This window comes from Canis lupus, chromosome 19 (genome assembly GCF_003254725.2).
Source record: "Canis lupus dingo isolate Sandy chromosome 19, ASM325472v2, whole genome shotgun sequence".
In the NCBI taxonomy this organism is placed as follows: domain Eukaryota; kingdom Metazoa; phylum Chordata; class Mammalia; order Carnivora; family Canidae; genus Canis; species Canis lupus.
The window spans coordinates 474,091-496,187 of record NC_064261.1 but is presented as its reverse complement, the minus strand read 5'-3'; the positions used below and the strand labels follow the sequence as shown (position 1 = coordinate 496,187).

At 33.2% G+C, this 22,097-nt stretch overlaps 1 protein-coding gene and 1 long non-coding RNA gene across 2 annotated transcripts in view; one reads left to right on the top strand and one right to left on the bottom strand.

Annotated features, from left to right (window-relative positions):
• Positions 1-22,097, top strand: part of USP38 (ubiquitin specific peptidase 38) — a 35,986-nt gene that overhangs the window by 5,778 nt on the left and 8,111 nt on the right. Inside the window, exons 3-9 of the mRNA XM_035702121.2 lie at positions 3,222-3,351; positions 4,557-4,658; positions 8,251-8,409; positions 10,269-10,462; positions 12,443-12,536; positions 15,028-15,134; positions 16,339-17,686. Of these exons, the coding sequence (XP_035558014.1) occupies positions 3,222-3,351; positions 4,557-4,658; positions 8,251-8,409; positions 10,269-10,462; positions 12,443-12,536; positions 15,028-15,134; positions 16,339-17,686 (2,134 nt within the window). The remainder of the gene's footprint in view (positions 1-3,221; positions 3,352-4,556; positions 4,659-8,250; positions 8,410-10,268; positions 10,463-12,442; positions 12,537-15,027; positions 15,135-16,338; positions 17,687-22,097) is intronic.
• Positions 13,181-22,097, bottom strand: part of LOC118351482 (uncharacterized) — a 30,134-nt gene continuing 21,217 nt past the window's right edge. The window contains exon 3 of the long non-coding RNA XR_004806959.2: positions 13,181-16,691. This is a non-coding gene — a long non-coding RNA (uncharacterized LOC118351482). The remainder of the gene's footprint in view (positions 16,692-22,097) is intronic.

Below are 22,097 nucleotides of genomic sequence, written 5' to 3'. Positions count from 1 at the left end.
TTTCAAGTTGCATTCTGTTTTTTCGTTCTAGAAAGAAATGGTTTCATTAACTCAACAAATTTGAACTCCTTCTCAGTGCCAAGCCCTGTAGCCCTGTGCAAAGTACTGGGGATCCAAAGATTAAAGATTAAAAAGGAAAAAAAAAAAAAAAAAAAAAGATCATTGCTCTTAAGCTCCTGGTCTAATAGAGGAAAGAAAATTTCAAAGTGCATAAATTATAACTAGTTAAATGTCTTTTACATACTAAGAAATTAACACAATATATCAAGGTTAAGTTCTGTGAAATTCATGTAGTGACCAATACGTGGTGGACAATATTAATGTAGTTAACTATAAAATAACTCATCTTACAATGCCTGTGCCTGAAAGGATTTGGATATGTGCAAGTTAAATCAAATTGAAGCAGAACTGGAATATAATTAAAGAGAAGCTAAAAGCATAACATTTATATGCCAGCAGAGCTTAGTGCAAACACCAGTACTGCTGTTTATTAATTGTGTAACTGTTGACAAATTTCCTAACTTTTCTTACCAATTTGAAAGCAGAAATTGTAACTACTGTTATGTTTTCAGCACTTAACGAAGTAGTTGTTATATAATGGGCACTCAAATATTTGTCCAGTGAACAGCTTCTAAGGCATGTTACTTCTGACTTAAAGTTTTTTTAGGATGATCAGGAGATTGAGTACATTTGGGATAAGGTAAAGGGTAAAGGCTTATGAGATGGGAAGCTAGAAATGAGGAGGAGAGGAAAAAGCTGATGGGTGATTAGGTATCATGAAGAAACATAGCCAAGTGGAATTTTCTACTCTGCTCTTAGACCTATGGCCCTGTGTTCTACAGGGTATAGTTTCTTTCTACACTGGTGGTATCATTCCCCTAGGAGCAGAGCCCACAGAGCCAAGGAGATGTGCTTACATATACTCCTTCTCTGAACCACATCTTTTTTTGTATCCATATTTGTACTCAAAATATATGCAGCATTGGGACGCCTGGGTGGCTCAGTGGTTGGGTGCCTGCCCCTGGCTTGGCGTGATCCGGGGTCTCGGGATCGAGTCCCATGTTGGGCTCCCTGCATGGAGCCTGCTTCTCCCTCTGCCTGTGTCTCTGCCTTTCTCTCTCTGTGTCTCTCATGAATAAATAAATAAAATAAAATCTTTAAAAAAAAATGCAGTATGTCCTAACATGATTTTTTTTTTAAACAAGAACAATTTTTAAAAGTCTTACTGGCACTTTTTTTTCCTTTAATTGAATAGTATCTCAGATCTTTCTGTGTTAGATCCGCACAGATAGATTCATAAAGATCCAACTCATCCTTTAAAATTCTACATAATGTTCCATAGTATATTTAGCCCTTATTTTTTTTTTAAGACTTCATTTATTTTTTCATGAGAGACACAGAGAGAGGCAAAGACATAGTGAGAGCAAGCTCCCCATGAGGAGCCTGATGGGGAGCTCAATCCCAGGACCCCAGGATCACAACCTGAGCCAAAGGGAGATGCTCAACCACTGAGCCACTCAGATGTCCCTAGCCATTCCCTTATTGATAGGAATTTAGATTGTTTGCATTTTTCCAAATCCTAAAGATAGTGCTACAGTGAACTTATTCATACACAAATGCAAGTGTCTCTCTACTCCACATATGTAGAGTGTCTACAAACTTTTATGAAAATCAGCTTAAGAACAGTTGGAATATGTGGAACAGCTGTCAAAGACTATTTTGATGATTTATAACCGAAATTATTTGAAGAAGGCACCCAGAAAAACAAGAAGGGAAATAAAATATGTGTGGGGAACACTGGGAACATACAGATAACTTGTAGTTAACATGCATTTGGACTTTGAGCCTCTCTTAGTATCTGATGGAACATGTAATCTTAAGAGCAAAAGCTTTAAAAAAGATAACACTCCAGTGTTAATATAGTTATAATCATTGTGAAAATAACTATATCAGTTTTGAAGTCAGTTTTTTTAACATGTTAGTTGCACTTTTGGTCATATGTTTTTGTACTTAGTATTTATGATTGACATTTTCTCCAATTATCTATTTATTGTCACATTGATATTTGGTAGAAAAGAGGTATTCATAATGAGTATTTCCAGTGTCCTATATTAACTCATGTAGTCTTCAAATCAGCCATGTAAAATAAACATGTTTATTTATAATCTACAGATGAGGATACTGAGACACAGAGGTTAAGTAACTTACATAGGTATTAGGGACCCCAACTAAAAAATGGTAAGTTGAGATTTTGAAACCAGATCACTCTTGATTTTAAAACCTTTTTCCCCCCTACTACTATTTTCTTATGTAATCCCCAAACTTGGATTATTGGATCAAGTAATACGAACATTTGACCCAAATACTTTCCAAAAGTGTTGTACCACTCTTCATTGTGATTGATATTTAACATTGAGGACAGGCTCCATCAGACTTCATATTACTTTGTTTTTATTTCTATTAAACTGTGTTGATACTCAAGAAGAACACTCACTAATTCAATATGAGGCCGTTTAGAGTATTTATAAATCAAGTGCCCCTTGATCTATATAAAGCATCCTTTTTTGTCTTGGTGTAGTAGGATATTGAAAGGGAGAAAAGACCTATTTCACAATTCAAAATACAGTCTTTTTTAACAGTGCATTTCATATTTAGACTGCAGTCACCATTTTGTTTCTAATAGCTATATTTGAACTGCCCTTTTTAGAGTAAATTTGCCTGATGAATTCTAGATACCACTATGTAGCATCAAATTAAAACCGCATTTAGGGATCCCTGGGTGGCGCAGCAGTTTGGCGCCTGCCTTTGGCCCAGGGCGCGATCCTGGAGACCCGGGATCGAATCCCACATCGGGCTCCCGGTGCACGGAGTCTGCTTCTCCCTCTGCCTGTGTCTTTGCCTCTCTCTCTCTCTGTAACTATCATAAATAAATAAAAAAAAATTAAAAAAAATAAAACCGCATTTATGGGGAATGACAACTTTATCGGAAATTCTGTTTCTTGTAATATCTTATGTAAGAAAGTATCGGCTTACAAGATTGGAAACTCTTTGAGTACAAGCATCTGTTATACTCAGTTCTGTATCTTGAACAGGGCTTTTCCTCAAGCAAGCTCAGTAAAGATGGAGTCACAGAGAGTGGTTCTCTACTATAACTTGTTATTCCCCACTAAAAAATGTTGAAAATATTTTCAAGACTGATAGTTTTGGTTTTCAATTTTCAGAATGATTGACTGGCTTTCCTGGCCCTTGGCTCAGCATGTGGATACGTGGGTGATTGCACTCCTAAAAGGACTGGCAGCTGTCCAGAAGTTTACTATTTTGATAGATGTTACTTTACTGAAAATAGAACTGGTAAGTGGGAGTATAAAAATCTCTTAGAATGAATGGTCTTAATCTTTTTATCTTTGGGTAGTCCCCTAATAAAGCATCTAATGTTGAATATATTCTTGGTTTTGAATAATAATTTTAAAATAGAATTTTAAAATGGTATTTAGTGTCAGTAATTAAAATAATTTTGCTATTTTTTAGTATCTAATATGAAAACATATCCCTCCCATTACCTCTTAAATCCAACTAATCAAGGTTTTACCACCATTTTTCTACCAAAACTGTCTTTGACACCAGAGCTTTCCAGTGTTGCTGAACTCCAGAGTTATTTCGCAGGCCTCCTCTCATTTGACCTATCAGCAGCATTTGACACAGTTGATCAATGCCTCTTGAAACACTTGCCTCACTTACTTTTTGTCCTACTTCTCTTGGTTTTTTTCCTAGTTCCCTGGCACCTTAGTCTCTCTTAGCGGATCTTTCTAACTTTAGAGAGCTTTAGAGTTTCATTTTTGAGCCATTTTCTACTCAAGCCATACTCACAGCATATGTGTCCACTTCTTTAAATAAGTTTCTAAGTTAATGACTGCCAGGTATATATTTCTTATTCATTATTTGCCCATGAACTCCATATTCTGTTCTCTTAGATATCTGCCAGGCTTACTTTTATTTCCTTCCATTTTTTTATAGTCAGATGTCACCTTTTATATGACACGTGTTTTGAATACCCTAATTAATAGCAGACCCCTTTGCTACTCAGCAGTGCCTTTTCTTTGTACCCTGTTTTCATAGTACTTCTCTCCATATTGCTTTTTATTGTCTACCAACCCTGGAGACAGTAAGTCCTATCAAGTCAGAGATTTTTTTTTTAATCCGCTTCTATTCTCTGCCCAGAACAATGCCAAGCAATAGTAGGTTCTCAATCAGTGTTAAGTGAATCAAATGAAGTGTGGGCCAATGAACAATCACTTTGTAAGCAAGGTTTGATGGGTTCTTATTTGATAAAGGGGTTTTGAGAGTTGTTTAGGCCACTTGATCTCTCATGTTGTTATTCCCCAACTTTCTTTCCCAAAGTTTAATAACATGTTATGATAAAACTTTTCAGTAAGTTAGTCACATAATCCGTGACTTCAGATAGTCACATAATATTTTTGGTCCAAGGAAAGTAATCACTGATTGGATTTATGTTTCCCCTACAAACTCTTAAGGTGGATGTCTTGTCTTTTTTGAAGGTTTTTAATCGACTTTGGTTTCCTCTTGTGAGACCTGGTGCTCTTGCAGTTCTTTCTCACATGCTGCTCAGTTTTCAGCATTCTCCAGAGGCGTTTCATCTGGTAAGTTAGGGCACAAGCTTTCTACCCTGAAAACCTTTGTTAAAATTTTAGTTTAATATGGAGTCACATTTGTATATAGTGAAAAGATTTTAGGTTAGTCCTGAATCTCTTTTCTTATAACTTTATGATTTCTTAGAAAACTGAGGTGATAGGGTTTCCCTCCAAAGAGTATATTTTCAGAATATTTTGAGTCTCCCAAAACTGTTCCGCTTGCAACCACTCAGCAATTGAAAGTTATTGCTCTACATGAGATATGTCACATGTTAGCATCACTGATGGTTATCTGTTGCACATGTGAACAATGTAGAAGAAAAATGCTTTAGAATTTCAGAAACGTGGAAATAGCAAGTAGTTTTATAGCCCCAGTATTAATGCTTCATCTGTCCCAACTCATAGCCTACAAATCCTGTTGATTCCACCTTTATTTTTTTTTATTCCACCTTTAAAATATATCCAGAATCCTACCACTTTTAATGAGCTACATCACTGATTTTGATTTGATTTGATTTCAGTTCTTTTATCATTCATTACAAGCAGAAATGACAAAATGTTATTTTGAGAATCTGCCCATTTATCTATCTCGTGCATCACAGGAAAGCAGTTCTTTATGTCATTATTTGCTTCCTCCAGGGTCTGATCCTCAGTTTTATAGGACTAGAACCTCATTATCAGTACACCCACGATATAAATATCTTGGGAATGCTGACCCTATACAAGCAAATTCAAGGGAGATTGATGAAGAAGGGCTGAATTCTAGTTGTTGATTATTAGCCAGAAATATAACTAGTTTCAAAAACCATATATATACGTAGGCTCCTCAGTGCCTCACTGCCACTGAAGGAAAGTCTGCAGTCTTTGTAGAAAGTAATCCTTGTCAACAAGTAATTATATATTGTCACTTAGAATGGAGTATTCTGAGAATTTCTACCGTTAATTGCATAATTGGTGATCTTGACCATTAGCCAGTAATATCTGTTACACAGAACTCAAAACTTGAGCTGAGATAGCACGTGTAGCAGCCACGTCTAATGAGGTAAATAAAGAACATCAGTTATTTGTGTCTGTCTTCAGGCACAATCATGTATAGGCCATTTGAGAAAAGGTTTATAATCAGAATTTCTAGGAAGGAGATTCTCTAATATAACTTACTCATCCATTCTAATGTTTATTGTTCTTCATACTGAGGACATTTCTTAATCTCTGATTAGTCATTTGTCTGATTAGAGTCATTTACTCTAAATCTCTTTCTTTGCTCACAGTTTTTTAAAAGAAGATATCTCCATATGTTATATTGTTTTTTTTTTCTGAAAAAGTTAAAATAAAAATGGTTGACTTTGAAATATTTTATCTTATTGAAATATTGATATGAAATCATTTATTTAAGGATTAGTTAGATCTGAAATTGAAAATTGTCATCTGGTTTAGTAAATTCTAAAAACTAAAATCTAATCATTGCCTACGTACTATGCAAAGCCTGACTGGCTACTCAACTAAATGAACGTGGGCATCTAGTACTGCACTGGTTACGCGGTAGTTAAGTCAACAATAACTCTCACTCAGTGAAGGACTCAGGCTTAGACGTTGTTAAGTATGAGCAGTAATCTGGAATCACCAACATCGTTATTCATTATATGCTTACAGCATTTTAGAGCAAATCAAGATTGATGTTACAGTGAGTGTTATTATAGACAAAATCGCTTTTCATATGCTTTTTATAAGTGGAAAGAAATTTATTTTAAACAAAGAAAAATATCAAAGTTTCTAATAAGTTATACACATTTTCTCAAATAGTAACTTAAGTTTAATGAGTATTACAGGAATGTCTACAAATATTTAGATTTGCTTTTTCCAAAAAAAAAAAAGAAACTTTTCAAACATTTAGAAGGTAATTATAGCCTGCTTGGACATAATATCTATATATCCATGAAGAACTTAGTGTTATTTCTATGTCAGTGTTAATTTTGACCACATGAGATACAGTACTAGACAACTCTATTATTACCTAATGCAAAGACCGAATCTATGCTAAGGAAGCTTTTGGAAGATTTTGAATTGTCAATTAAGTAATCATTTTTAAAAATTATTTTCTCTTCTCTTCTATTTCTCTTTTTAGCAAGAAGGGTGTCTGGTAAATATGGCTTTATGGGCAAAATTATAATTCAGCTTGCTTAGAAATGGAAAGATGAAAGCAGTAGGGTGAACTGATTAGGAATCGATGGTTTCATGATCAAATTAATACCTTTGATAGAGGTAAGATTAAAGAAGGTAGTGCAGAATCTAAAATGTGACTTTAAGGCCTAGAATCAGAGCAAAATAGCAGTGTTAATTTAAGAATATGATTGTTCTTTCTAGGAGGAAGGAAAGGGAGTTGATTGTGATGTTTCTATAATTGTTGTTATTGCCGTTTGGTGATAAGACCATAGAGTAATAACTTCATTTTTATCACAAGTTAGCAACCAAAAATAAATGTTCTACAAATAGAACATAATATTATAATTGCAGGCCTTTTACATATGAAGTATAAATGTATATTATTAGATTATGATTAATGATTAGTGGGAACAAGGATACCACTGTATTAATGGCATGAACCAATTCTGCAAAACAGAGTTTATCTTGTTAATCTCTTGAATTTGTGATGACTCTGCATTGACTTTAGTCTAATTTTTTTTTTAAGATTTTATTTATTTATTCATGAGAGACAGAGAGAGAGGCAGAGACACAGGCAGAGGGAGAAGCAGGCTCACTGCGGGGAGCCCGATGTGTAGGACTCAATCCCAGGACCCTGGGATCACCACCTAAGCCAAAACACTCAACTACTGAGCCCACCCAGACGTCCCAACTTTAATCTAATTTTATAATGAAGGGACACTGTTGTGCTTATTATCAGTACTAAGTTTTCTGCATGATTTTGAACAATGAGCATTTTAGATTTCCCTTTTATTTTTAACTCCAGTTTCTTAAAAATAATAGAAATTTCTGATTCCCTTTGTTTTTAGAACCATCTCTCTTTGGAGGGGGGGAATTGGAATCATTAGTAAGGATAACCACACTAACATAAGACATCTTCCCTATAATTCTCAAAAAGAATGTGATCCTATAGTCTGAGCTGTAATTTTAGTTACTTTAGTTACTTTCTTGAAGTGGACTTTAATGTGCAAAGTATGTAGTTTCTTTTCAAGTGAAAAATCTAAAACTCACACTAGATGGAGCTCTTAAGCTAAATCTAGGTTTATCTTTTTAAAAGTTTGTTCCTGTTGAACAATCTGATATAATAGTCCTAACATTTTTCAACTTAAATCATTTTTTAGAGTGGCAGAAATGACTAAGACTTCTATTTTGCATCTTAGTTTGTGTTTTAGATGGAGTGTAAGGATGAGGAGAGAGGAGGAATTAAAATTTTATATGACATTGAAATCGACTTACTATGATATCCTAGAAATTTTAACTCCTAACTCTTTTAGAAAAAGACTGTGACTAAACATACAGAAAGGTACTGGCTGATCATGTAACATTTGCATTCCATTTGTAGGCTAGAGAATTTGTTGCCAATTTGTATACATTGAGAAATGTTTGTCTTTTTTCTCTTCAGATTGTTCCTCACGTAGTTAATTTGGTTCACTCCTTCAAAAGTGATGGTCTGCCTTCCAGTACAGCCTTCTTAGTGCAGTTAACAGAATTGATACACTGTATGATGTATCATTATTCTGGATTTCCAGATCTCTATGAACCTATTTTGGAAGCAATAAAGGTATGATGATAGTTGGACCAGTATCTCTACAGCCACGGACCATGATGTGATGAATGTAATGAAACATTTCTATACCTAGGTGTTCAATTTACTATTCTATGCTAATATGCTTGTTATTTGAAAAATTTAATTGGAATCATGATTCATTAATGTTTAGGGAGTAATCTCTTACTTGCTATAACCTAAATTATTAACCATATTTCTTAAGTTCTACAGTGCCATCAGTTATAAGGCATATCTTCAGATTTATAACAGCTTGTGGGGAAATATGTTTAAAAAGAAATGCTACATTAAGTGAATACATACATCACCATCGTATCCCAGTATCAGAAGTGTTAAAATATTTAGGAACATCTTAGAATCAAGAAAAGGCAGTTTAATAAAATACTTGACTTTGTTTCCTTACCGGTTTCTATTCCATTTTTGCTATAGACTGTTCATGAATTTCCATATTTTGTAGAATCTTGAGTTCTTTGTGAACTTACCCTGTTTTTCAACTTTATATAGATATTAGATCTAAGAAGCACTGGTTCTGTTTGTCTCAAAGGATGGATCACAACATACACACTTTTCTCTTAAACTTACTGAGTAATCAAGGTGTCACAAAAGAATTGGAGAATTTGCCTCAGGCAAACCTAATCAGAAGTTATTAGAAATCAGTTCTATTAATAGTGTTCCTTTTTGAGATCTGAAAAAGTCTCATTATCTTTATTACTACTTATGTATCTGAAATGAATACAGAGCTTATTCTTTTTTCTATATAGCTAGCTAAATTAAACTGATTTTGGTCGAACCCAAAACACAAGACTGTTGAACAATTAATGTATACCACTAGTATGACACTTTGATACTTCAGAAGTGAATGGTTTTATGTATAGGAGCTTTTTATCATGGATTTAATAGTAATGTTAATCTCTTCCTACAGTCCATAGATGAAACTTCTTGCTGTTAATTGCCATTTTTCAGTGCTTTACATCCTGAGAATTCTGGTAATGAAATAGGCTCAGAATAAGCAGGGTTTTCACTCTCAATCCAAGGGCAACACACTTCTATTGGTTGTCAACAAAAACAAGAAAAATAAGAGATTAAAATTCCTTCAGAAAATGCTTTTCTAAGGTCTAAGTACCAGATGGTAATAGCAGTCTAAAAAAAAAGGCTTAACAATGTTACTTTCATTATTCTCCATTCATGCTTGAAATCACTTAGATTTAAAATTGTATTTCAAATGTCACAGAGCAGATAAAAGAATCTGTGTCTTCTAATAATTTTCTATATTGTTAAACACAAGATTGAGTTTTATTTTTCGAAGTTAAAGCTATTTTTGTACTTAGGTGCTTTCATTTTTCATCCTCTGATTACTTTGAGCTTTTTTTTCCTAAGGGTTAATGTTGAGTAAATATTAGTAGTGAATGAAGAGGAAATTTTTTTACTTTCACTTGAAAATTTGAAAGCAAATTGTTTAAGTTAATCAATTGTGTGATAATTTAAGTCCTTATTCTACTGCCTTTGAGTAACTGCACTGCAGTACACTCTCTGATCTCAAAGATTTATTTTGAAACGTTTTACTGGCAAATTGGAAACAAATAGCTCAAATGTAACTTGAATTCCTGGTTCTTGAATATTTCTCAACTTGATAAACTCTACTTTTAGGGCACATTTATTTTTTAGGAGATAATTATTTTTGCCATGTAATATAATGTAACTTTTCTGATGACTGGTCAAGTACTAGGGATGATTCCAAAACTAAGTAGAAGAAAAGAAAGGTTAAATGTCAGTGGAAGAATCTTCTTTATGTTGTTAATTTAATTAAAAAAATAGTTTATATTTTTTAACCTATTTCTCCTCTTGATGATGTACAGGATTTCCCTAAGCCCAGTGAAGAGAAGATTAAATTGATTCTCAATCAAAGTGCCTGGACTTCTCAGTCCAATTCTTTGGCCTCTTGCTTGTCTAGACTTTCTGGAAAATCTGAAACGGGGAAAACTGGTCTTATTAATCTAGGAAATACATGTTATATGAACAGTGTTATACAAGCATTATTTATGGCTACAGAGTAAGTTTAAATTTGAACCTTTTTTTTTTTAACTGTAGAGATTGATGCATACTGATGAAATATAACCTGGTGAGATTGTCTTCACATTAATTTTTTATTAATATAGAAATAATATTTTTATATAATTGTCTTATTCAGAAATAAAAGTGCTTAGGAACTATTAAGATGTTAACTTATATAAATTCTACTTCTTATATATATTATATATATAATATATGTATAATATATATATATTTGCATTGAGAATCTTTTTTAATTATTCTGGCTTGATATTTATTAAAAAGTGAATTTATTTGAAAGAATTTAAGTGTCCTCAAGTACTAATTTATTATTTTATAAGAGTATTTTTTTTTACCTATATATCTTTTAAGGGATTTATGTTTAGTTTTTTCTACTTGTAGATATTTTACTGTTTATCAGATTAATAACTTCTTTGTTACTTTTAAAGAAGCTTAATAAGCTCTATTTCCCACCACCAAGTTGACAGATACTGAACAAATATATAAACATATATATTTTTTTGTCCTCTTACATATTTACTTTCAAATTCATTTTCTTTTGCAACTTAGCAAATATAAACTCAGAGGTTGTTAGCTATGTGAGTGTTGTCTGTAAAAGTACAAAATAATGATAAAGTTTTTCTAAAGGTAGAAACATTTTTGGATTTTTCTCTTCAATGCCAATAGAGTATTTATAGAATTTGACCAAAAATCATTACAAATTGAATTCTGTGCCTTTGTAAGTTTTTATGCCTACTTAGAGGAATCATAAACTAAAAGATGAAGAGTTAGACTTATTTTATTTTCTGGACCCAAAATATGCTATCAACACTAAGGTGGTTTTTTTTGTTTGGCTTAGTGGCTTTTTGTTTGTTTATATTTGAGATTTTTTTTTTAAGGTTGTTTTTTACCTTTTTTTTTTTTTTTTAAGGTTTTATCCATCCACTCATGAGAGAGAAAGAGAGGCAGAGACACAGGCCGAGGGAGAAGCAGGCTCCATGCAGGGAGCCCGACACAGGACTCGATCCCGGGTCTCCAGGATCATGTCCTGGGCCAAAGGCAGTGCTAAACCATTGAGCCACCCAGGCTGCCCCTATATTTGAGATTTTTAATTTTTTTTAAATGTGTACACTTAGATACAAGTAATACTAAGCATGAAACTAAATTCAAATCTATATTTCACCACCAGAGGTCATCTAGTTCAGCTATCTCATTTTACAGATGATAGTGAAAGAAGAGACCCAAAGCAATTGTAACTAGCAACAGCAATTCAAAGAACCACCTTATTGGGATCCCTGAGTGGTGCAGCGGTTTGGCGCCTGCCTTTAGCCCAGGGCGCGATCCTGGTGACCCGGGATCGAGTCCCACATCGGGCTCCCGGTGCATGGAGCCTGCTTCTCCCTCTGCCTGTGTCTCTGCCTCTCTCTCTCTCTGGGACTATCATAAATGAATAAAAATTTTAAAAAATAAAAATTTAAAAAAGAACCATCTTATTGATTAAGCCAATGATACTATCTAAGAATAGGCACACAGCATATTTTATTTCTTTGGTAATATGCGAATTCTTTGTGGTTTAAAAAAATAAATTAAAAAAAATAAATTTAGAAGTATATAAAATAAAAACTCAGACATAAAATTGTTTTTTTAATCAGACATTTCCATTCCTAAAAGTAACTTGTTAACAGTTTTGTGTGCATTATTTCAGATCATTCCTTTATAGTTATAAGATTTTATCTAAGGATGCCTGGGTGGCTCAGTACTTGAGCATCTGCCTTTGGCTCAGGTCATGATCCCAGGGTCCGGGGATTGAGTCCCACATCAGGCTCCCTGTGGGGAGCCTGCTTCCCCTTCTGTGTCTTTGCTTCTCTGTGTCTCTCATGAATAAATAAATAAAATCTTTAAAACAATAAAATGAAGTGAAAAATGTACGTGTATATGTATGTATTTACATGTATACAAAAATCACTATGCTTTTTTTCAGTTTCAGGAGACAAGTATTATCTTTAAATCTAAATGGGTGCAATTCATTAATGAAAAAATTACAGCATCTTTTTGCCTTTTTGGCTCATACACAGGTGAGTGAATAGTATGTACATGTTAACTTCATGGACACTACTGTTTAAACTTCACATTATACCAAACTTGGTAAATCTGTTTTAAATAATTATATTTGGGATCCCTGGGTGGCGCAGCGGTTTGGCGCCTGCCTTTGGCCCAGGGCGCGATCCTGGAGACCCGGGATCGAATCCCACGTCGGGCTCCCGGTGCATGGAGCCTGCTTCTCCCTCTGCCTCTCTCTCTCTCTCTCTGTGACTATCATAAATAAAAAAAAAAAAATTAAAAAAAAAAAAAAATAAATAAATAATTATATTTGACACAGTACAACAGATTCACTTAGATATACTAAAGAGATCCTGCCTAAGATCAGGATATGTTCTAAGTTTTTATTTCTTCCTCCTGTTTTCCATTCTTGTAGATGAACATTATGCTGTTTGTTCTAATTATAGATGAAATCTGACTTTCTATCCAATAAATAAGCTTCTTCATGAAGAAGTCTTTAATAGTTTATAAATATGAAATTGATAGATTTTTCACAGTAATAAATAATTTTGTGGCACATTGGCTTCTTTTTTTTTCCTGTTTCTAATATAAACACCCTCTCTTTATGACCAAAATTTTAAGATCTAGAATTTAATGGATAAACAACTTTATATTTTCTAGGGCTTAAAATTTTATGATGATCTTTTATGTCCATAAATTCATCCAAGGAAATGAATTTCTGCTACTGGCAAGAAAGTCACACATAGTAAACATTCATTCAAGAGACATTTATTGAGAAACACAATATGGAGTCTGATAAGTATTCAAAGGGGAGAGGAATCCTTATGCTCAAGGAACTCTAAGTTTTGAGCAATACATATGAATAATATATATATCATTTATAAATAATATATACTGTTTTCAGCTTTTCTGATTGTCTTACATTTACAGAGTTCTAAAGTTCAGAAAAGGTAGTTTTAGGATTGGTGGGATTGAGTTGATAAGAATGCCTGGTTTCCTGTCTATGAGCTGTGAAATAGATCAAGTATAACTTCTTAAGTGGAAGAAAACTAAACTAACATATGAGTGATGGCCTATGAGTAGTAATATACTCAAAGAGATTAATTTTATTATTCTCTTTCTGAGGGAAATGTGTTCACAAAATAAACACCTCAGGACCAAGGGAGATGAAATCTCTTCCCTCCTACTGGCAAACGTTAATTTTCTAGTAAATTGACATCCGTTCTTGCTTTATCACTAGTCCATATTTACCATATAGTCTCTATATATGTATCTGTGTGTATAAGTAGATATAAATGCATTATATATAGATATTACCTTATTAAATCAGAGCTGTTAGAAAAAAATTATAGGAGGGTTCCATGCTCCCAAGAAAAGAAAGGAATTCACAAGAGAACGTAATGAAAGTTGTCACAGTTGAGACCGTCTCTGATAGCAAGCCAACAAGGATTGTTTTAGGTAGGTAGATTTCCCTATATAATTGAAAAGACGTTTTTCTTATAATTGAGAAAGCTAACGTTTATTGAGGATTAAAATTTGCCTAGCTTTGGTGCTGTTTACATGTATTATTAATCCTCAAAAACAATCTATGTGTAATAAGGTATAGTATCCCCATTTTACATATTGAAGAAACTGGGTTTATGTTACCTACTTTTCATGGTCATACAAACAAATGGCAAATTGGAGTGTGAACCAAATGACTCTAGAGCTCATGCTCAACCAGTATCCTAAAGTGCCTTCCTTCAAAATTCTATCAACACCTCTCTTGATGAAATTTTTCTTAACTAAGGATTCTGTTATATACCACAAATATTCAAAATGTCAGGAGAATTCCAAATTTTCAAGTTACAATCACATCTTTTCAGATGCCTTCTCAGTTCCTTTTTGTTGTCACAAAATCTAGGATTCAAACCAAGATTGCTTCAAAGTCAATGAGCAACCACTTCACTAAGCCTCTTCCATACCAAAAAAGTAAAATCAGCAAGGACCCTAACGATACACTTACATTCTGTGCATTTATGGACTATGTACCTAGTCAAAGAAATTTTCACCTAAAGTAGGTATGCATGGCCTTATAGAGTACTCCCCGTATTACTTTATCCAAAATATATATTCACTAATATGTCTTTTTCAGATTTTGTTTTTCAAAAAATTATGGATGCAAGCACATGACTGTCCTAGAGGGATAGTGCCAGTAATATGATATTAAGTGTTCGAGAGACCTGGGTTCTAGTGTGACTCCCTCTGGCACTAATTTATCTGTATGACCTTGGGTATGTCACATGTTTCTCTAGTTGTTAATTCTTATCTGCATAATGAGAAGTTATAACCGAAGATTACCTAAATTTATTTCTAATTTTATCTGCATCATTTTTGGCACTTTGTAGTAGGGTTAAACGCAATGTAATTTTAAGTTCTCTTTATTAAACATTGGATATTAAGATTTCAGTTATTTAATTCATAGTGTGAGAATCACTTCCTTATATTTTCTGTACTGATATCAAGAGAGAAGCATATGCCCCTCGGGTGTTCTTTGAGGCTTCCAGACCTCCATGGTTTACCCCCAGATCACAGCAAGACTGCTCTGAATACCTCAGGTTTCTACTAGACAGGTAAAAAGTATTTTGAAAGTTATGATTTGTTTTCTTTCATAACAGATTATTTCTATAGCATATTGTTTTTGCCTTTAAAAACATATTTCAAGTGTTAACCTTTAAAATACCTTGCATTTTCTGTATATATTTAAGTGTTCTTTTGTTTTTAATTGGCTTCTTTTTTGGTTTTCTTACTTTGGACCAGCTGTTCTCAGAGTGTGGTACAAAGACCTCCTAGGGGTTCCTAAAACATTTTCAATGGTCTCTCTTTTCTATCTATATATCTGTGTATATGTAATTGAGACAGATTTTCTTCATATGTTTCATCCAGAAAAACATACCACAATATATTAAACACAGAGCAGCTATGAGGATCCAGCTGTATTCTATTAAGCCAGATACTTAAAATATTTGCAAAATGTAAAACAATGACATTCTTCTCACTAAATTTTTTAGTTTTAGAAAATATAACTTTCATAATGAATATTATGAACATTAACATGTAATTGGTTTATTTTTGTTTTTAGATGTATTATTTTATTACTATTATTCTCAATTTTTGAATATAGTAAATATTGATGGATATAGCCACATGAATGAAAGCTGTTGGGTTCCTCAATTTTCTTCAGTTACTTTAAGAGCATAAGGGTATCCTGAGACCAAAAAATTTAATAGTTGCTCCTTTAGACCACTTTGTAACCAGATGAGTTTAGTATATTTTATTGTCTCTTTGCCACTTACTTAATAAAACCTTTATCTTCTTCTCTAGATCTTTGCCTCCCTGCTGTTACATGAATGACTAGTAAGGTTACTTGAACTTAACATAAGCAATCTTCCTTTGATTCAGCTAAGGACATGTTGGGTGACTTCTTTGTACCAGGCTTGTCTGAGATGTGAGGCAAAGATAATATAACATAATTAATGAGCATATATCACTATCATGTAATAAGTGCTATAAAATAGTATGGAGAAAGTATGAGGCTATATAGTAGTGATAGCCCCTAACTTCTAGTCCTCATTCTTACATTATTCCATATTCCTCTTGATTAAAAGAGGAGAAACTTGATTTTTTAAATTAAGCATTCTATTTGATAAAAGTAATTTGGCTATTCATATAAGCCACCAATATTTTTATTTTTATGTATAAACCACCAGTATTTTTAAATAGCAATGACATTGAAATGTAAATGAAACAGCTGTATAATGATATACTCTCCTGCAGGCTACATGAAGAAGAAAAGATCTTGAAAGTTCAGTCCTCACACAAGCCTTCTGAAAGTCTGGGGTGCAATGAAACTTCTTTACAGGAAGTAGCCAGTAAGGCAGCTGTGCTAACAGAGAACCCTTGCACAAGTGATGGTGAGAAGACTTTAATAGAAACAATGTTTGGAGGAAAACTACGAACTCACATATGTTGTTTGAACTGCAGGAGTACCTCACAAAAAGTAGAAGCCTTTACAGATCTTTCACTGGCCTTTTGTCCTTCCTCTTCTGTTGAAAACTTGTCTTTTCAAGATCCAGCATCATCGCCCAATACACAAGACGGTGGTCTAACGCAAGCCAATGCACCTGGTCCTGCAGAAGAACCAGCAACAGCTGCCTTTATTTGTGACTCAGCTATGAATGAGAGAATGTCAGGCAGTCCTCCTGATGAATTTTGCTGTACTGAAAACACTTGTGTCCCCAATGAATCTAGCAAGATTCTTGTTAATAAAGATGTACCTCAGAAGCCAGGAGGTGGAAGCACACCTTCAGTAACTGACTTACTAAATTATTTTTTGGCTCCAGAGATTCTTACTGGCGACAACCAGTATTATTGTGAAAACTGTGCCTCTTTGCAGAATGCCGAGAAAACTATGCATATCACAGAGGAGCCTGAGTACCTTATTCTTACTCTCCTGAGATTTTCATATGATCAGAAGTATCATGTGAGAAGAAAAATTTTAGACAATGTGTCACTGCCACTGGTTTTGGAGTTGCCAGTTAAAAGAACTACTTCTTTCTCTTCTTTGTCAGAAAGTTGGTCTATAGATGTTGACTTCACTGATATTAGTGAGAACCTAGCTAAAAAATTAAAGCCTTCTGGAACTGAAGAAGCTTGCTGCTCCAGATTGGTGCCGTATCTATTAAATTCCGTTGTCGTTCACTCTGGTGTATCATCTGAAAGTGGGCATTACTATTCTTATGCCAGAAACATCACAGGTACAGAGTCTTCATACCAGATGTGCCATCAGTCTGAAACTCTGGCATTAGCGTCCTCCCAGAGTCATTTACTAGGGAGAAATAGTCCCAATGCAGTGATTGAACAGGATTTAGAAACTAAGGAAATGTCAAAAGAATGGTTTTTATTTAATGACAGCAGAGTGACATTTACTTCATTTCAGTCAGTCCAGAAAATTACGAGTAGGTTTCCAAAGGACACCGCTTATGTGCTTTTGTATAAAAAACAGAATAGCACTAATGGTTTAAGTGGTAAGAGTTCAACCAGTGGACTCTGGGTAAATGGAGACCCACCGCTACAGAAAGAACTTATGGATGCTATAACAAAAGACAATAAACTGTATTTACAGGTAAGTTGGAAATAGAGGTTTCTTCGTTTGCGGAAAATATTTAAACAATTGACAGTGGTCAAGTGAGTGCCCCAATTTTGAAATCCAACCTCTACATTTTCAAAGAATTTACAGAGTAGCAATTCTGAAATTGGAGTCTGGGTTTATGTAAAAAGGGTTCAGCCTATATAAATTGTCTTACTTTCTAATGTTAGGAATTAATTATGAAAAGTTGCAGTTAGATGCAATAGAAAATATCTCACTTGTTCTTAATTACAAAAGATGTAAAAAAACAAAACAAAACAAAAAACAAAAATACAAAAGATGTGATTATAAAATCATTCCATACAGAAATATAGGAAACTTAATAACGAAGTATCTTCCCTCTCCTCTTTAGTCCCACCTATCAGGAGAAACAACTGCTGAATTTAGTGTTTATTCCTTTTAGACTATTTCATAAATATTTTAAGGGCATTTATTAACATTCAAGTGGATAAGATAAAGGGCATTGAAAGGTACAATATGTAAAAAAAAGGATATTTGTATCCTGTAAGGACCCATGCAATAAAATCAAGGTAATAATAGAAAAATTAGTAAATAAAAGCCATGGAACAAAGTTTTCATATGAGCTGCATTTACTTACAAAAATACTTATTGCAGGGAGTTAGTGATTTTATTACTTAAAAGTTAATAAAGATCTTGCTGCAAGTATTTTTCTCTGAGATCTGCCATCTTGCCAACAGCATAACAACAAACACTAAATTGTAATGAAATTGTAGGTGTTATTAATTGGGTGGTCCAAGTGATTTTATGAGTTTACATAAGTAAGTCCTAAAAGTTTTGTGTTTGAAAATCACAAAGCTGGAAGAGAGAGTAAAAGAAAAAAAAAATGGGTCACTATAGTACTGATTTTTTAGAAGGAAGTCTTCTCAAAAGTTTTCAAATTTACTGTATTAAAAATATTCAGATAATGATACATGACAGCTTGGTAAAAGCGTATGGCAATATTCTAGAGTAACACAAAAATAATATATTTTACAGAAAAAAATTAAAGACAATATTTATTAAACATGATTTACCAGCAAAGATCCTTACATCCAGTCAGAAGGCTTATGATCAAGGCAATAGGATGTATTCAACTGTATCCTTCTTGCTAGTTACTAAATAAGCACTAGATATTAGTCAGGGTCCTTGAAGATGAGAGGAGGAATATGGGCAGGAGGTTGAAACAGAAACTTTCTGTGATATAGATAGAAAATAAGGTCCAGGACAACTTGACTTGCAGAAATAGGCAGATTATTTATGTATCGATGATTGGGCTAAATAGTCTATTTATCAGAGGAGAGATGTGAATTTTAAAATGATGAGGAACTACTTACTCTATTTGTGATTGGATTGCCAAAAGCTCTTATAACCATAACTACTTTATTACAGCCTACCTCTAAATGATTTTCTTTTTCTTACTATTTACTCCATTACAAGATAAACAATATCTGAGTGTGATGAGCCATTCTTTTCATTATTGTTTTAAGGCCCCCTGTCACTATAATGGAAACCATTATGTACTTTGTTAATTCAGTTTTTCAGTATTTATAGTTCTAAATTCCGTCTGAAGTCTCAGATTGGCAAGTTGTTTAATGTAAAAAATACATTGCCAAATTTAAATTAAGATATTTATGTTCCTGTATTAAGATGGGGTAGTAAAGCTTATTACCAAAGTGCCTTTTTAAAGCAAATTATTATAAATATTCCGTTCTTACTAAAAAACTTAAATGTATTTATACATTAAATTATTTTTTAAATACAATAATGTAATCGATTTATGTTGAGGTTTGAATTGTGATGGTTCTCACATGATCTGAGTTGTACTGGTATTTTAAGTTCGTGTTAAGGGACTATTGAATACATGGAACACATATGTGTGTTTTTGTTCTTTTTTTGTTTTTACATTTTTGAGATATTAGTTCAAAATTGTGTTCATTCCATAGTAACAATGCTTTAAAACAGATTGCTATGTCAAGAATACACCTTTAATTTTAAAATACAGCTTTATATTTATCTGTAAAACAACTGCAAAAATTTAATCAAATCTTAATAAAAGTAAGGGTGTGGAGTGAACATTTTGAGTTCCTTTGCTCCTGAGGAGTACTGTAAATGGATTTACCATCATAGTTCATATCAGGGTAGCTACTTTCTTTTTTAATTCTTAGAAGTTCACCTTGTATAATTTTAACAAGCTGCTTCTGGGATTCCACTTTTAAATTTTACTAAAATCACATCTCGATTGACATGTGTTGGAAAGAAACTATTGTTCTTCTTAGTGTTGGTGAGATTGGTGGTTTTGAAAAGTGGACAAAAAATCCTATGTGACCAAACCATTTTCTGCTGTGTATCATAGCCTGACATATAGGATAGCAGAGCAGATGTGGATCTCCAAGTAAATTTTGGGAAGGGATTTTTTTTCTTCATTTATTTCTTTCACTTCAGTCCAACTTGCATAAGAATAAGAAGAATCTCTATTATCTTAGTGTCTGGACTCCAAAAATTATGCTTTTAGTTAGGATCCAGTGAGAGAAAGGTGATACAAATAGATCACACATCAACTACAAACAGGGCTTTTGTCCTTTCTTGTTCAGTTTCTTTTCTTTGTTTCTGTGGAGGAGGTGGTACTTTGATGTCTTAATAGTTTTCTTTATTGTTCATACAGAAGAGTACACATGATATATGTGTTGTTTAAAGAAAAATAAAAGATGGGTTAATTTAATGTTAACGTATATCCTTGAATAAGAGATGTAATCTAAAAATTCTCAAGTTATTTGTTGCAAAGCAACAGCAACCAGGCCTATAAGTCCACTACTGAAAAATTTTTAATATTTGATATTAAATGGGCATGTAAATTATATACACGATGAGAATCATAATTTTGACATTATACACAATGCTCTCATCTATATTAAAGAAGTCAAGCAAAAAGCAGTCTTCCCTGCTTCAGTCCATTAAGCTTATCTTCTGAAAATAGGATATCAGACATTTCTGTCTGTCACCATATATTTATTTAAGTAGATGAAAAGCAAAGAAAGATTATTCCTTTCCTGGGAAGCCCTCTCTTAAAGTACAATACAGTTTTCACGAGTCTCAGAAGCAGTGGAGTTAATTTTGTATTGTGTGTCCTTTAACACTCCTTCTCAGGGGAATTACTTTATAACAAAATTTGCCATATCTCTTGGGAGCAGAACTTCTTGAACTCTACCTTGCATACTCAGTTTTATTTATTTCATTAGAGAATATGATTTAAAACAAAAAAAAAAAAAAAAGAGAATATGATTTATACCTGAAATGAGATCTTAGGTACAGAGTCATATTTTCATTGCTTGTTTGGATAGTTTAATAGATCAAAGAACTAGAGCAATGAGAATTTTGTTTCTTATTTTAGTGTCTATTTCTTACATTCATACCTATAGTTTTTATCTTCTATCTGTAAAACTAAAAATTTTATTTTCTATTTTAATTCTTAATTTTACAGATTAAAAAATAGATTGTGTCTTTAAAGAAACTATACAAAAGAACCTGCACAATAAATTTTTAAAAATTTTTTGAGAAATATCTTGCAAATTAAGTTTTAAAAGCTTCTCTAAGCCCTGCCCGAGACTGGTTAATTAGGCCATTCTGTTACAAGGATTTCTTATCTAAGGTCACATTCAGCTATAAAAATAAGTGATTCTTTATCATTTTTTTGTATGGGCATTGCACAGCTGTCACTGTATGTTACTGAGAAATAAGTGAGAAAAATAGATGTCCAAGCAGGCCTGCTTTTTTACTCCATAGTAAAAATTGAGCATCTTGTGAAGAGAAGAGAATAGTTAGCTAAAAATATTTAGTTAGAAATTATAAAATAACACTACCTTGTCAGGTGGAACAAAGTAACTGAACTTTTAGTTGAACCTTTGAAATAGTATAGTTTTTATGATTACTGTTAAGGGTATTTTTTAAGTTCTTCAGGATGATGATGCCTAACAAGTTAAAAGTAGCTTTTAGACCTAATTGACACTGACTTCATTCGAAAGTTATAGAGCCTTTCCCAGAAAAATGGGCATATGCTAGAGTATTTTGTATTTTCTTCCAACGCGATTGTACCAGTTTTAGAATGCCAATTTGACACCTTGCCAAATGAATTCACCATTATTTATTTACAGTTGCTCCTCCTGAAGCTAAATAGCTGATAGTGTTCTAATATAAGATTATTAATATTTATTGAGCACCTAATATGTGTCTGGCACATAGACAAATATGACTGGTTCCTGATACAAAAGTTCTGATAATCTGGTGGGGAAAAGTTACAAGTAATACTGTAAGGAGATAGGCTCCATTTTCTTTAGCAATGTTATTGAAATCTTACTTGTATTTACTGAGAAGCTTCTAAGGAAAGGGTAGG